Source organism: Colias eurytheme, chromosome 1 (assembly GCF_061535395.1).
Source record: "Colias eurytheme isolate Ceu_HAF_F1 chromosome 1, ilColEury1 Martin Lab GWU primary, whole genome shotgun sequence".
Lineage (NCBI taxonomy): Eukaryota > Metazoa > Arthropoda > Insecta > Lepidoptera > Pieridae > Colias > Colias eurytheme.
In genome coordinates this window covers 13,161,235-13,178,324 of record NC_142980.1, presented here as the reverse complement: position 1 = coordinate 13,178,324, position 17,090 = coordinate 13,161,235, and the positions used below count along the sequence as shown (strand labels likewise).

Below are 17,090 nucleotides of genomic sequence, written 5' to 3'. Positions count from 1 at the left end.
TATCTATATGTTATAGCTGGGATACACGAGCGGAAAATAGATTCGGCTGTGCCCACATTGGCACACGTGATGTCGGGGACTGAACGGTTTGTAGGTATAAATGTTTACTATCTAGTTTCCTAGTAAGTGATATTCATCATTTTCGACAAACTGTTGTCTAGACTTGAACTTTTTATAAATAAGGAGAAGTGAATAATTATTGTGTTTCCCCTACCTTTATATCAGTAAAAAGCTCATTCCTTTGGACGCCGTAATACAAATTTAGTCATACGTTTTACAATCTCACGCTCCAATTTCATTTATGTACAAATGTAAATAATCAACAGCGGCTTAGTTTGACGAAATGTTTATTTAAACGGAAGGAAGGCACAGACTTCGTAAATAAAAATATAGAAAGATTATTGAGTTTTCAAAAAAATAATTAAAATGTTATCTACATCGTGATTCTATTCTTTAGTTTGAATATATTTTATAATTATTTTGAATTGAATAAAGGTATTTTAGGACATCCTATCCCTTTTATAAAATAGGCTCTATTTTCTCGGTAATATCGTACTCGACTCTAAATATTTCAAGCCAGGTGTAAAACTTTTGAGTTAGTATCGCTAACACATTAACCTCTGTACCTGCCGACTTATTTGAAAGGGATTGAGAGAAAGTTACACAAATAAACTCATCACATGAGTTTGTTTTGCTGAGTTTTACGCGAATATAATGTATAAAAAATTTAACGGCTGGCTTCGAACACTACATAATATGTATGTCGCACATGTTTGTACTTTAAATTCTAACCATGCTCTTATTTCTCCGACCTATTTAATCCCTTCTTTGTTCCAAATGAGGGTGCTAAAAGTAATATATTCTATTCGCAATTAGACTAGCCATTGAAAACTAACATTACATACGTGACGTCACACATCCTCGGATCGTGCGAGTTTAAACAAGTACGACTAATCAAGCTTAGATGTGTTTCGCATACACTCTGAGAACATAAAACATAATTACATACATACAAATTCACAAATTAGCATAATGCTATCGACATATGTGGTACGCGCTCTGTGAGGCGAGCGACCTAGTTGTAAAAACGCCGAGTTCGATAGAAGTTTGTCGTCTGCTATCATTGGATTCCGATGTTTGAATGAGAAGATTCATTCAGCTGCGTATTGATTGATGTGTCGTGTGATTAATGGTTCCTAAAATCCCGGTATGAACTCTTTGACTGGTTAGAGCTTTGCGTTTTTACACTGCGTCAGAGGAGTTCTTGTGCGCGTGTGTCTTGTATTACACCAGTTGTATTTGCAGTTAGTTTTTTTAAATAATATTAAGCACGTCTTGAGGGGTTGCTGGCTTATAATTTCGTTAAGAAGGATAAAAAAAATTTTGTGATTTTTGTACACGGTCATTACTCATTGTCAATATTGTCTCTCGTATATAAATAATTCTCACTATTCTATTCGCAGTTCTTTAAAATATACCTAACAAATAGCAAATTCAAATACATGTATCAAGATCTGCTATAATGTATTTAGAGTAGTAGATAATATTTTGCGTATTCTGTATCAGTCCGCGTTTTCCTTAAGGATAACAATGCACACACATCACAACACACATACTTACCTAGTAAAGCCGGCGCTTTGCGACTGATCTTCCCGATTTTGTCTGATGTCCCACCTCATTGGACTATTAGAGAAAGGAAATGTCTTGTATATGCCTATTATTGTTACTAGAAGTATTGTAAGCACATTTCTTTTTCTGTTTTCATTTTTTAAGAGAACTAGGCATTTCAATATTCATTTTTTTTTTAATCTTGTATATTGTTTTTAGAAAAATAGGCAGACTTTAAGATGTAATGAAATGTAATTAGAAATATATTATCTAGAAAACTACGTAGTTAGTTGCAAGTATTAGAACAAAATAACGAAAACCACGGCTGATCGATATCTCTATTAGACCGGGAGATACTGACACAAAATTTCGAGTCATTTGTAACAGGATGGCGGTTCTACAGGGGTCTTAGTACGCAATGACAAAAAGAAAAACGATGGCGTGAACGCTGGTACCGGCGGCTTAGTCGCGTGGGCGTTGGTCGAACTCGTCGGAAAATAGCGAAAGTCAAACGATTTGTAACAGTATGGCACTTATTTTTCCTGTAAGTTTGAGGATCAACGAATATAAATACAAAATTTCAAAGATCTAGGTGTTGGAAATCTTCACTTATATAAATTAATACTAAATTAATTTTTCAAGTATGACAGCACTTTTTCCCCCTACTAGAAGTATGGCAAATATAATAATGGTCACATTTTATCAAATACTCTCCAAAAATCCAAATGCAATACTGGTACAAAAAGTTTGGCGAAATAAAAATTTTTTGCAGATTTTCGGCGGTATGGCGACCATTTGGAATCGTCCGAAAAGTATGGCATGGCGATTTTCGTAAATGGCTGCACGACGATAGTTACCTGTGCAAAAGTTAGCCTGGTACAAATGGTTGAATGATTGTTTTATTTAAATCAACACATTCGCGTCGGTATGGCGGGCTGTAAGTCACACCAGAAAAGTATGGCATCACACTACCGCCTACTACTTTTTTATGGGCTATCGGTAAATTCTAAAATTTTTGTGTTACAAATCGTTTGACTTTCGCTATTTTTCCGACGAGTTCGACAAACGCCCACGCGACTAAGCCACCGGTACCAGCGTTCGGACCATCATTTTTCTTTTTGTCATTGCGTACTAAGACCCCTGTAGAACCGCCATCCTTGTTACAAATGACTCGAAATTTTGTGTCAGTATCTCCCGGTCTATATATGACATTTTGACATTCACAAAAATGACTGATATATTTTGGATATATTTTAGAAGTGCGTCGAATGCTGAGTGTATTTCGTGATCAGATAAATGTAGGTATATCCCATGTTTTATTCAATAAAAGTTTAACCTACTTACCTGGTTTCTATATTGAACTGAAAACAATTTTTTATAATTTTATGATATTGGAAAAAAATTCATTAATTTTTAAATTAAATTTGTCATTTTTTTACATGAAAATTTTCAATAGAAAGTTAGGAAGTGATAATGGTACTATGCAAAATGAATTATTTGAAATCATTGTGAATTTTAAATATTCGTTAAGTTTTCAAATTGTCCACGCAACTTAACGGATAAGATCAACTATGTTTCCTCAAATATAATTTCGCTTTAAAACCGTTAACAGTTAACAAATCCCATATAGTTTTTTCACAGTCCAACGCTAATAGAACTGTCAAATCGTCATATAGATAACCGATTAGCGTCTTCAAATGTATGTAAACTATTATTTGTTCGCAGCATCCTGTTCGCTGACATCTGCGGCTTCACCTCACTATCTGACCAATGCACGGCCGAGGAACTCGTACGCCTTCTGAATGAACTGTTTGCACGGTAAGTACCATTTAAATTGGTCCTCGACACAATGGGCAGCGTTGGCCCTACAAATAAGCGTCAATGTTTGCCGCGAACACAGCGATTAAGATAATAAACATCTACTATATAAACAAAAAAAACTAAATAAACAAATACTGGGCCTTCTTCACAATAGGCAGCATTGGCCCAATAGATGATCGTCAATCTTGGACGCCATTACGGCGATTACGAATAAATATGTACAATGACGGCCGATCATAGACATTCAGGCCCTCTACGCTGTCGTGATTGCCTCTACTCGCCCAACGCTGCCAAGAAGACCCAAAATACTCTAAAAATATAATAGAAATGGACTGGAGATACGTAGCGTTTTGTTTACTAGTCCTTTCCTTTACCCTTATTCCAGTCTTCATCCCATACCTTTATTATACGGCCTTACACCTCTGTAAATGTTCGTGTAATTAAATGTTAATATTATGGATGGTGATAGCGCTTACCATCAGACCACCATCGCTTTTATTGACATAAAATACCTTTAAAAAAGTCAGGAATACGTTCGCAGTGTTTCTGTCATAATGAGCGTCGATTACAGCCTAACGTCATGTGAGCCGCCTACTCCACTGCTGCATTTCATTAAAACAATAGAGTGCGTTTCTGCACCCATAGACACCGTAAAAAGGCCTCGGGTAATTACTATCTGACATTATTCTACAAGGGTAATGTTTCAAAGATTTGCGTAAAAGTAGGAGGTTCGCAATTCGAAGCTGGTGAAGGAGGTTCGGTTACATTTAAAAAAAGATTCATGTGATTTTATTTTATGTAACACTATTTTGTTGGTATAAAATATGCTATGGATTGTTTTTTTTTAATGCACAATGTAATTCATAGATTACGAGGAAAATTTAAGAATAACAGAGGGCTACGTATGTTGTTCTTGTTATAAGAATGTTTTGCCAAGGAACCCGACGTTTTCTTTATAAATACTTGTAATATTTTCGATATTCGTACAGTTTATGACATAAAAATATTATTGTGAAAATTATTTTTAATAGGAGTTGATAAGTAGTGGAAACAAAATTGCTACTTAAAAGGAATTGGTACTTAAAAGGAAATGGTAAAAGAGGTTAGAGAAAACAAGGTTGGGTAAAACCTTGTTTTCTCTAACCTCCCTGGATCTTAAAAAATAATTTAAACAGCGCAAAATCATTTACAATGCAACTTGGCATAACAATAGGACGTATTATTTTAAATGTTTTTTCGACCTCTTATTGCCTTTAGTGCACCGTTTTTTTACGTTTGACTAATGACATCCCCTGATGTTAACAAACGTCTGCGATACTGCGAATCTGATCAGGCATGAAGTACATTGCTTTTTAAATAACAACGACATGGCAACTTTGTCCTATGTGGCAAGCAATGTATTACATAAAATGTAAAACATCGCAAGGTACCGAGTGAGCGCGGTGACAAATTGCCTCTTAATGGCTCACTTTAAACGCTTTCATTGTTAACACCTCTCTCATTTCGGTTTTCTTATCATTTTTGTTGCCATCAGTGATGGAGGTAGGCTTTTAAATGTAAAAAGATAGTTTCTCTAATAGACACTGATAAAAATCTCTTTGTACAATGAAAGAGTGGCCAATACTTAAATAGCTGTAGATTAAATTGAATGTGTGTCACTTCTCTAACACAAAAAGGAACATCACAAATCTTCTGATTATCTATACTAATAAGTTTTATAAAGCTGAAGAGTTTGTTTGTTTATTTGAATGCGATAATCTCTTGAACTACTGGTCTGGTTTGTAAAAATCTTTCTGAGTTAGATAGCCTATTTATCGAAGAAGGCTATAAGGCTATATATATTAACTCAACATGAGCGGAGCAATGCGGGTAAAACCACCGGGCACAGCTCGATATAACATATTTTCTTCGTGCAATATATCAACAATCACAGCTAAGAAGATTAAGTTAATATGAAATGGTACGTGAAAAGGAAACGTCTACATATGTCTGATGGCACGACTTGTAAAGTGTCGATATTGGAACTATTTCTTAATACGCGATGAGAGCTATTAGTATCGAATATAGGGGTTACGACTGCACATTTGACTCTGAGCATGCATAAGACATCAGGGCTGAATACATATTGAGAATTATATTGGAAATGGCAGAGATATTTGATAAGATTCTTGACAAAGTTTCAACCCTGTATGGCATTAGCATTTGAATTGCTTCGAACATGACTTGCAGAATGTAGGTATTAATGTGTTCTAATACTACTTGTGTCTTATTGTAAGAGCTGTTCGGATAAGGTAGCTAATAATAGGACGCAGTAGTATAAGCTTTTAGTTAGGTACTGAAATCAGAATTTTCAAGAAAGTTTACCAAGTTTCATTCAGGTTTATACGATTCTCTTAAACCGATAGGAAGAAATACTAGTTAAATAAAGATAATATAATTGAAGAAGACAGTAAGTTGAGGGTCGATGACCGACAAATTAAGTCCGAACTTTTCATAAGAGCCAACACAAACCCTGCTAAGTTACGGCTTGTCCGCTTTATTCGTCACATTATTAAACCATAAACTCCGGGTTAAAATTAACTTAAGACATAACCACGGTTTTATTGCCATCTGGTTACAATTAAAAATTACATTGCTCTAAGGAATTATGTAAAAGCTGAAAGTTTTTTCTTTTGTATGACTTTCTTTAATGCTCGTAATTGGTCGGCGTTATGAATATTAATAATGGAAGAAATAATTGTAAAGACTTTGTATATTAATTATTTTTGAAGGCGTTTAAATTGTTATTATAATAATTACGTTTTTGATTAAAGCTTGTGTAGAGACATATTTTATAATGTACATAATAACGAGATACATGTTACTCCGGTGTCTGTGGTGTTCCGAAAATATTAGAGAGAAAGAAAGAATGTTCATTTAGTCTAAGTCCTAAGAAATAAACAGACAATTTACAAAATTGATAGCTCAAAGTCCCCCCAAGCAGAGTACTATACAAAGAAGCCATATTGGGCTCTCTACTTTTAGGAAAATTGAAAGCTAAAATTTAATTATACTCCCGACACTTCAATTGACATGCGATAATAGCCAATTAATTGTTTACTAAACCACCACAATCAATGGCTGCTAGTTGATTAACATTTGTGATCGGGCCAGTGTAGTAATTTGTCTGTCAAGTGCTTAACCACAAGCGTCTGTCAGCCGGAGAGTTGACAGAATAAATAACAGAACAATGGTTCAACTAGAAATAATAAAGTAGGAGTCTGTGCATAAATTATTTCTAAGCATTGACCGCCTCCTTAGTACAGTGGTTGACGCGTGAGCGTAGAACCGAGGGGTCCTGGGTTCGATTCCCGGTGGCGATGAAGAAAATAAGTCTCGGTCTGGCAGGACATAGAAGACTTATCAGTTATCACCTACTTGTGCCTAAAGAAAATCGATCAGTGTAACAGATGTATGCACAATGCATCTGCCCCTTACCCCACTAGGGGACATGGGACTTCACTACTATGTGCATAAATTATATAGGATAATTGCTGTCCCAGCAAACGTTGTTCTCCCTTACTCATACTTTAGGGGTATGAAAAATAGATGTTGGCCGATTCTCAGATCTACCCAATAGGCACACCAAATTTCATGAGAATCCGTCAAGCCGTTTCGGAGGAATTTTCTACCTACCACAGACCACTGTCATCTTATCAAGAGCTTATCAAGTGAGATGTTATAGAATAGTTTTATTTTACTATTAGATACTTTAATTTACATGAAACTATCTAATTATTTGAACGAATAATGAAGCTATTGTTTAATTATTTACGTTCGACCTGCCTGTTAACTGAGAAAGATTTTGAAGCTTTTTTAACCTAAGTTTTTTTTTAAATTTTACGAAACTATTCGTTATTTTTAACTGTGAAATAAAAGTAAGATTAGAAATTTTAAATTGCCGTGTACATTACTCTTAGTAATGCTTTTTTTTAATCTCCAACTAATGTATGAGCATAGAACGTGCTTGAACAGTACTAATTTAAATAAAATACGACCATAAGCAATGTTTTAAGTTGTTATTTCTGAATAATTTATTACAATTTACCAAGGATATAGCAAATGGTAAATTTCTAACTACCCTCTCCTAGTTTTGACTGGCTAGCCGCCTAGCTTCTAAGGTTATTATCAATATCATCAGCCCTTACGTTCCCACTGCTGGAACACGGGCCACCTATGGAAGTTCAGGCATAAGACAGATATCACATTTCATCGAACTTTTTTTCTTCTCCGTGTTCAATGTTATCAAAATGTGCAGATAAATCATTTTGAAATAAATTTATTTTTCTGCTCGCTGGTCTCGAATCCCCGACTTATCGACTTGAAGTTCAAAGTCCTCACCATTGAGCCACCACTGCTACTATGGATAGCAAAGGATAAATTTCTTACTACCCTCCCTTAGTTTCAACCGGCTAGCCGCGAAATTTTTACTATTAATATATCAAAGGATAAAGGATATATTTCTAACTAGGTACCCTCTCCCTGTTTCGACCGGACTTTCACAAACGATATAGCAAACGGTTAAGAATATTTTTCTAACTACCCTCCCCCAGTTTCGACCGGCTAGCAGCCGAACACCACTGCTTGCGCATTAAGCTGCTCGGCGACTGCTACTACTGCGTGTCGGGGCTGCCGGAGGCGCGTGACGACCACGCCAAGTGCTGCGTTGAAATGGGCCTGGACATGATTGATGCCATCGCGTAAGTAGCTTGGGATTGGCTTTTTTTGAGTTTACTAGTTTACTAGCTGAAAAAATGTGTTTTAAAAACAATTCGTCTCTATCAAACAAGTGTGATAGAGTTAACGGAATTAACGTATATTTCTTTAGTTACCTACACTACAAGTTCAGAGTTAGAGTTTCAGCAAATGCAATGCAATAAATGAATTGTACATAGTGTACATATTTTTGTTCGTAGATCACAGCTGCTTATCCAGTCATAGTAGATAATATCGCAACATTCTTGCAACGTTGAACGTAGCGTACTGCGTAGCGTACTCTATACTTACATACATTTACTTCACCAGGCTTGTCCGCGAAGTGATGGCGGTGAACGTGAACATGCGCGTTGGCATCCACACCGGGCGCGTGCACTGCGTCGTGCTCGGCTTGCGCAAGTGGCAGTTCGACGTGTGGTCCAATGACGTCACGCTCGCCAATTACATGGAGAGTGGAGGCGTAGCTGGGTACGTAGACTAGTATAGATCTAGTATAGTATTTATGCAATTTGAACATGTGTGTGGGGACCATACCGGGCTCGTGCACTGTGTCGTGCTCGGCTTGCGCAAGTGGCAGTTCGACGTGTGGTCCAATGACGTCACGCTCGCCAATTACATGGAGAGTGGAGGCGTAGCTGGGTACGTAGACTAGTATAGATCTAGTATAGTATTTATGCAATTTGAACATGTGTGTGGGGACCATACCGGGCTCGTGCACTGTGTCGTGCTCGGCTTGCGCAAGTGGCAGTTCGACGTGTGGTCCAATGACGTCACGTTCGCGAATTACATGAATACATTTATTGTACTTTTTTTTTCAAAAAATCGTTCTCATAAGGATTCATAATAAATAATAATTTTTCTTTCTCATGTTTCACCCAATGATACTTCTAGTTTTAGCAGAGAATTATTAACATATTAAACAAGAAATATTCAATCGAATTTAAAGTACTAACTCTAACTGGCTTCATTTCGTACTATCGCATAATATCTAGGTTATAAAGGGGACAGATGACCCTATAATGCTGCAAATCGGCTTATCTAATGGCATGTTGCGATGAATGGCCGTTCCAATTTTCCATATTCGACTGCTGAATTGGGAAGTGAAAATAGCTTTTTGCTGTTAGAACTAGTATTTTAAAATTATGTCATATTATGGGATATTTATGAATCTCTTAAAATGATTCTTATTATGACATACACACATCAACAAAGTCTAGGGATATTTGTTATTGCATCAAATATCTTAACATCTATGGAAAATTTTGTGATATTATAAATGGAAGAATTATAGCTCATTTTAAGGTCTTTTATAAAAAAATAAAAACATTTCATGATTTTGTGTATTGTGAAAGCTCTTTTAATGATACCTACTTATTTTTAATGTTTAAATGTTAATTGAAAAAGTTAGAGCCATTTAGAGCGTTTGAATAAGTCTGTCTATTGTTTTGTGGCTTATTTACCGGGGAATACTTCAGTTCCACTAACAATTTATGAGCAAAATTTTATCCAGCTCTAACACGTATATTAGTAGTTTGTAATAGTTAACTAAAGTTTTTAGCACAACACACTGGGGTTCGGTTTCACAGCTTGCCGATAATGCTCTTGATAGCCTATTATTACTACGTTCCTGAGTTTTCACTCATTATAAATTATTTCAACTGACAGACACAGACTAAACAGAGAGAAATCGGGAATGTGTGAAGCCGAGCCCTCAAAATCGAAATTCGTGTATTACTACAGATATTATTTTGCTTATAAAAAAGAGCATGTGTGTAGAGCACACATGTCAGAAGTGAAACTTAGATTAGATTATTTATATAATATATAGGTTAGATTAAAATATACTACCAAAATCGTCGCCTTACTCCATGACATGATGGTATTGCCATGACGGGACGTTGATATTTTACTCTCAACGCGTCTAAAGAAAAATTCTTTCACTTCAATAAATCAGAAGGCTGTAAAAAAAGCCTTTATTATAAAAACAGATATTTATTTAAACTTATGTTCAACAGACGTGTCCACATCACCAAGGAGACGCTGGCGTGCCTCGGCGACGACTACAAAGTGGAGCCAGGGAATGGCGGCCAGAGGAACGCCTACCTGAAGGACCACAATATTGAGACATACCTGATCGTGCCTGATGACACCAGCCGTGTTGTGAGTATTTTTGGAACAAAGTTCCTTATCGCGCGTTACGGAAGGGGGCTATATGTAATTGGAAACTTTTTGCTATAATTGTAAACCGTGCGGCGTGCGCGTGTGTCTCTGTCTGTCTCTCTCTCATAGAAAGAAAGCTAGGTAGTTATTTGTGTAACTTCGTTCCATCCGAGTTTCCCCTCTCAAGTTTCTTTTTTGTATTTACTTAAAATCACTGAAAGGTGAGTCGAATTTGATAAAGATCTGTGTGTTGTATATAATCAAAATTCTATAACAAGAAAGAATAGAAAAGGATAGTTTGTTAGTCCCTGAGACGTCGTCACGGTATAGGTACGTATGCCGCCTCATAGTCCAATCTGTTTTAACTTGGTTTAGTACACAAAAGTTGGTTTTACTTTTGTGTAATATACAAAGCTCCTTGATATTCCATAACAATAATAACCGTTTAAAAGCATCCAAAATAATGAAACTGATTGTAAATAATGTTGCAATTATAATGTTAAATCTCAATTATCAAAACCATGCTTCTCTTCCTCTTATACCTTTTTTTTTTGCTTCTTTTCAAATATTTTCCGTAAAGCTCCAGCAAAATTCTTTTAACCCTCGAAAACTTTCGCGTTTTTTATTGTCTCTGTTTACACGAGCGAATATCATACGATGTTGTTTAGTAGATTAATTATTATCATCAATAATAGTCTCTTGGAATAGTTATTTAACCTTTTGTTCGAAAGCTATCTATGAGTTGTTTTCTTTCAGAATAATTTTAATTTTAACAGCAGAAGGTACTATCTTAAAAAGTATCTATTGAATCATTAATGCGTTAAAGTTTAAATTTTCATACTTCATTGGCCGTCGGCATCAATTAGTGTATTTATTAATATTCCGCATTCATTGCAAGCTTTAAAACCACCTCTATACACTTTCTACTTTAATCGCTCGTTAAAATCGATGCCATTTTCAGTATTTATTTGCACACGAATATTTGTAGATGATCGTATTAAATATATTTAAAAGAGAGCTTTGAAAATGTTTCACTTTTTAACACACATATTTTAGCTTCACCTGTATGTTCAGGGGTAACCGACTCCTTTAGAGTCGATTTGACCCACTTTAAACGGACAGATGGAATCCAAACTTTGTACACTCATCAAGAATCAGTGACAATACATAATTCATGAGCATTTTACAATAAACCTATACAAATAACAATTTTTATTTTCAAGCGGGTTTATTAGCAATTTTATTGAGTAAATGGATATTTGTTGTTAACAGTACGGTGTGGTTTGCAACTAACCGCACGTTCACACCGAGTTACTGTGAACTGCTTTACGCGGGTTATTCATATTATAGTCTCGCATGCCTATTCTGAATACATTGTTGGACAGAAGTAAGAAAGGTTGACGCGTTTTTGATTCTAATATAATGTTGGGTATTTATGTGTTCGTGGATATTCACACGAATTGGAAATGAGATCTAACTAGGATAATCTGGCGTTTAATATTAAAGTTATAATCTTGTGAATCTGTATAATTTATTAATAATAAATTTTCAAAACATTGCCTAAAAATGACCTGAAACATGATTACGCCAAACAATCATAAACTGAGAAATGCAGACATAATAAATACAATAGATAGCTTATATACAATAGAGCATTTCGATAAAATAAATAAAAATATTAAACTGAAAAAACTGTAAGTGTAACATTATCAGGGTTATTTCCTTCGAGCCTCACTTCCTGGAAAAATATCGTATCGTCCGAGCGGCAAACGGTTGCAGGCGGATAGAAATTGAAGATTTACAATGTCAAGCCAAGATAATATGCCATTTAAGCCCCTTGTTGTCTCACGATGCTCGACGTCGTTGTTTACTTATTTTTCCAACGGAGAAAATAATATGATATTCCTTTGTAAAGCGCAAAATCCACAAACTTGTATTTTTCTGTTAAGCATTACAAATTGGTGCTCATTTGAGAATTCCTCGTGAACTTATTATGCAGGATATTTGCGGAGGAAACTCGACATTCGCTGAATAACTGAATACACGATAAATGTCAACGAATATAACGCAAGTACAATGGATTGATCTTGAAAATTCTTATGAAAGGTATAAGGAGTCATAAATAATGTATACATACGGACCGCGAATCAACATTCAGTTTCTACTTACGCCGTGATTCTGTTTTATTTTTTATTATTTTTTTATCGATACTGTAATAGAGAAATCGAGAAATATTACTTCTAGCGTTTTTTGCCACATAATGGTATAACGTGCTTGTTCAATTTCCTGAGAAATGAAGATTGAATTACACGATAGGTAGGTAACTAATAAGGAACGATGAAACTTTTTGTTCTATTCCGTTTTAAACATTGATAAGTTTGCATTATTATGGTTTTATTTCTTCCAATTCAAATGATTTGTGTGCTTAAATAATATTATTACAAAAGTTTAAGTACATTTTATAAATATATTTTCCCAATATTTGGAGAAAAAACTTAAAGACGAAGAGTTAGGGTTTCATGCTAGACATATCTCAAAGACAACTTTATAAACAGAATTTTTTGTATCATTTCTACATGAACTCATGATTTCCTTGCGTATACCTACCTACATAATATCTTGCGTTTTAATGTCTACCTATACATTTGAACGCAATCCCATAAAAATACTACCACAAATGCTAAACACAGATTAATAACAAGCTTACACGGGCATAAAATCACTTCACACCCAAAGGTACATCCAATTGTAATTTAGCTTCTCATTGAAGCGTTCCGCACATAGTTTATAGTATTGTGTTCCCAGTAAATGATACGTAAGCAATCTCTTAACGGATTCCACGTGGAATTGATTTGCTATTGACGCCCTCGAAAAATGCCTGTAATTTACAACGTATATGCTAAGATTGTTTTTACATTTATTGATACTTTGTATATGCTCCAATACATACATACATATAGTCAGGTAATTGCCCGACTTGTGTAGAAGAGCAAGTAAGATGTTTTGTGTGAGAGTGACAGAACGTGACTTATAAACGGCCATAGCAGTTATTATTGTTTGTGTATAAGCTGTTTATCCTCTTGATATGACCTACATCATTCAAATCAAGCGCTCGAAGTCATACCAAAATTTGCATCAGTTTCTTGTTGGCTGGATTTCTTCTCTGGTTGATAAAAAAATCACTAAAAGAATTCTAGTCGAATTAAAAAAATGTTTCACTTTGATATAGATTTGTTTGAGTATTTAGCTGGATTCTCGATTGGAAAATTTTAAACCATGCATAACCTACATTTCAATCCCTTTATCACTACTGCATACAATAGTGTACACCTGGTATAAAATAGAGTAATTGTACACTACATTTCAATCCCTTTATCACTACTGCATACAATAGTGTACACCTGGTATAAAATAGAGTATAGTATACTAGAATTCCGCCCGCGGCTTCAAAAAAAGGGATAAAAAGTAGCTTAAGTCTTCGGGTCTTCAGCTGCATATCAAATTTCATTGTAATCAGTTCAGTAGTTTTTTTTAAGTAACAAACAACCATCCGTCCTCAGAACCATTTATACCTAATATGTATTAGTATTATAATATTATCTGTATTTAATCGATAAACTCTTGTACCCAGGATAAGAAGCCGCAGCACAACTTCTCGCTAAACGGCAACATCTCAAAGGAGATGCGGGTGATGGGACACGGCTCGCAGCACGGGAAACACTCGTCGAAGTGAGTATTGTGACGTCAGCAGTTCGATTTGTGCGGTTGACAGATTTAGAATTAGGATGTGTTACTTACTTAGTTCTTGTATTATGGATATCGGGCAGAGTGGAGATACGCCAGCATTAAAAATTATAATATTAAGTATATGTATTTGTTATCATGGTATAATTTTATCTTAATATCTTATCAAGCTTTTTCATAAAGTTTATACGAAATCATTGCGTATATGAACTCTAAATTCTTACCCTTTACCAGCATACAAAATATAAATGTGGAATAAAAGTCTATAATATAGAGGTAAATGTTAATATCAATATAACATAATTAAATACTAAAACAATGCTCAAGACGTAATATGTGAGATATAGCTTTTAAATAACGTTAATGTAATATGTCCATTTCGCTCATCGCTTTATTTACATACACAACCTTATAGCTCTTTATCCAGCACGGCATTGACTATCTGACCAAAGAGTTAGAATAATTTATGTAAGTCAAACCAAGGTTTACCTGCCTGGTGTTTAGTACCTGTACCTATCGAGAGCTGGTGCTCAAAGGTATTCAAATTTGCCTTCAGCGCTGTATATTAAAACGAATATATCAACGGAACATGGAGCCAATCAAAATAAAAGCTAACCGACGTTTTCTGGTTTTATAAGCTGTTGTATTGGAAATGTTTGATCGCGAATAGAATAAATTATATTTGGGTAAAATACAGCATTAATATTTAAATAGCCAAAACCGAATTAAAATGGCAACTTTAAAATAATAAATACTGTATTTTTTTTACAAAAGATCTTCACAACACAATATATCTAATATTTTAGCCTAATTAGTGACTGATGCAATCCCATAACTTATATCCCAACGAAAATGCAGTCAACTAAAAAAGTACATAAAAATCATTCAATAATAGTTGATTGTGTATAAGGCGGAGGCTTCTCATCAAGCCGTTGTCAAGGAAGTAAAGCTGTAAATCCTGCGCCTGATCTCTCTGTGGTCTTGTCGGATCATTCGTCCCATTGGACTCGAATTAGGAGCTTTTGTACTTTTTATGTTGGTTTATACTTGTACATTGTTATATGCCTTGCGGAATTAAAAAAGAGATTGTCAAGACTACGTTAAGATTGGCTACCGCCGATTTCGATAAATATCTCGTTTAACCCTTAAACCCTTTACACTAACCCTAAACCCCTAAACTAACAACTAAAAACTTTCGATAAATATGTCGTATAACCCTTTTTTTTTTCAAGTGGGGAAATCTTGCCTAAGATACCCACGGCTCCCGGGGAAGGAGCCGTGGGTTATGTCGGATTCCTACCGACTAAAACCCCACCGTGTACCAGCGCGCTGCTTTAGACGGGATGCGGGTACACATTCGCAATCTTCCGCATGTCCCGCCCAGCAGTTGCCCGTTTCCAGCCCCTCCGCCACTTGCCCGTTTCCAGGCCCTCCACCAAATGCCGTTTAACCCTAAACTAACCTAACCCTAAACAATTGAACAGGTTGAAAACAATCAGAGAGCTATATAGTGCAGCCATGAAACCCTTACATAACATCTATAGCTTTTTATTAATCACTTTTCCTTCATAAAGTTATTTTAAACAATACTATTGCATCGCTTTCATTGCCACAGCTCAATAGAAATGTAGCGAACAAAAACATTGACCAAGCAATGGTCAAATGGCAATTTCAAAGGAACACTAATGAATATTTGTTCCAGGACCACTTGTTTGAATGAGAATCGTTCGTAAAAAGTTTTATTTTTCTTGAAAAATATGCGCCATTGTTTGCGAATATATCACGCTGGAATTGTTTCTGTAATTTATAAATACCCCTGCTTTAAATTGTTTTTAATTAGAGTTGGCAGAGGTTGAGTTGTAACGAAAGTTATTTTTAATGAACATTCGGTTTCAATTTTTTGATAAAAAAAAGTATCAGATAATAATTAAATAGTACAATCAAAGGGAATTTGAAGACTGGCGATATACTGTTGATAAATAAGTAAATTTAATCTCTTCCAAAATAAGAACGAAAGCTACATAAAAATTTGTTTGATAGTCGCAACTCTATAAAATGGTTATATTATGATTTTAAATTAAACTATTCAGAATTGAAATATAGCGACATAAAACATATTTTGTATCCTAAAAAATAAAAGTAGTGCAGTCATCAACTAAACTAACAAATATTGAAAGAAACTTAAAATTTATGTACTTACAAATTACAATAAACAATTCACCTACCATAAAAATAGATATATTTCTGCGCAAAACTGCTTTTGAATCGCGACGGCATAAATTTACTCCTTTGAATGCTTCTCAAATACCTCAAAACGAACCCGTATTATGCTACGACATTTGACAAAATGTCTATATTTTAAAATCAAATTAATTATTTCCCTTCAAAATGTTCTGAATCGTAGAAATTACAGCGAATTTATTCTGAATGGTGAAGATAAATTTAAGGATGAGTATTCACGATCGCGATGGTTCGAATGTTGACGCAAATGAAAATTCATTGTAGTATCAATATTACAAAGGTTTTTCAAATCGCCGTAAATTTACTTTGGGTTTAAATATTGATTTTGCATAACAAGGTCAAGGAGATGACAAATAATATAGTATAGGCGAAACGGAGTTCGGATGGTAACAACATTTAAAAAGTAATAAGAAAACCGTTGTGTGTTTAATAAAAAGACGCGATTTTCTTTTATGTACAAAATTGGTTTTTATTCAAAACTTATTAAATCAGTGTCAAAGTGAGTTTCATGATTTTACTTATAGATTTTTATTCTTTAAAAGGGTCTAGAATTCTAATCATAATTTGTAGAACTACAATCTTAAAACTTTGTCAGTCTTTTACAATCCCTAAAAAGCCAACATATATAATCTAGAAATAAATGTTTTTTTCTTTCTTCTTTCTTTCTTTCAACAAATATCGATGTATACAAGTCATTAAAATATAATAAGGTCTACAATATTTTGAGTACTAAACAATTACTAAACTAGCCACTAGGTACA

The 17,090-nt window shown here is 34.8% G+C and overlaps 1 protein-coding gene across 2 annotated transcripts in view; it reads left to right on the top strand.

The window, feature by feature from the left end:
- The window catches only part of LOC149911331 (adenylate cyclase type 6), a 138,050-nt gene that overhangs the window by 108,521 nt on the left and 12,439 nt on the right, over nucleotides 1–17,090 (top strand). For both annotated transcript variants that reach the window (XM_090105416.1, XM_090105407.1), the window contains 5 exons: nucleotides 3,334–3,426; nucleotides 8,022–8,168; nucleotides 8,494–8,652; nucleotides 10,200–10,344; nucleotides 13,976–14,073. In XM_090105416.1, the coding sequence (XP_089961542.1) occupies nucleotides 3,334–3,426; nucleotides 8,022–8,168; nucleotides 8,494–8,652; nucleotides 10,200–10,344; nucleotides 13,976–14,073 (642 nt within the window). The remainder of the gene's footprint in view (nucleotides 1–3,333; nucleotides 3,427–8,021; nucleotides 8,169–8,493; nucleotides 8,653–10,199; nucleotides 10,345–13,975; nucleotides 14,074–17,090) is intronic.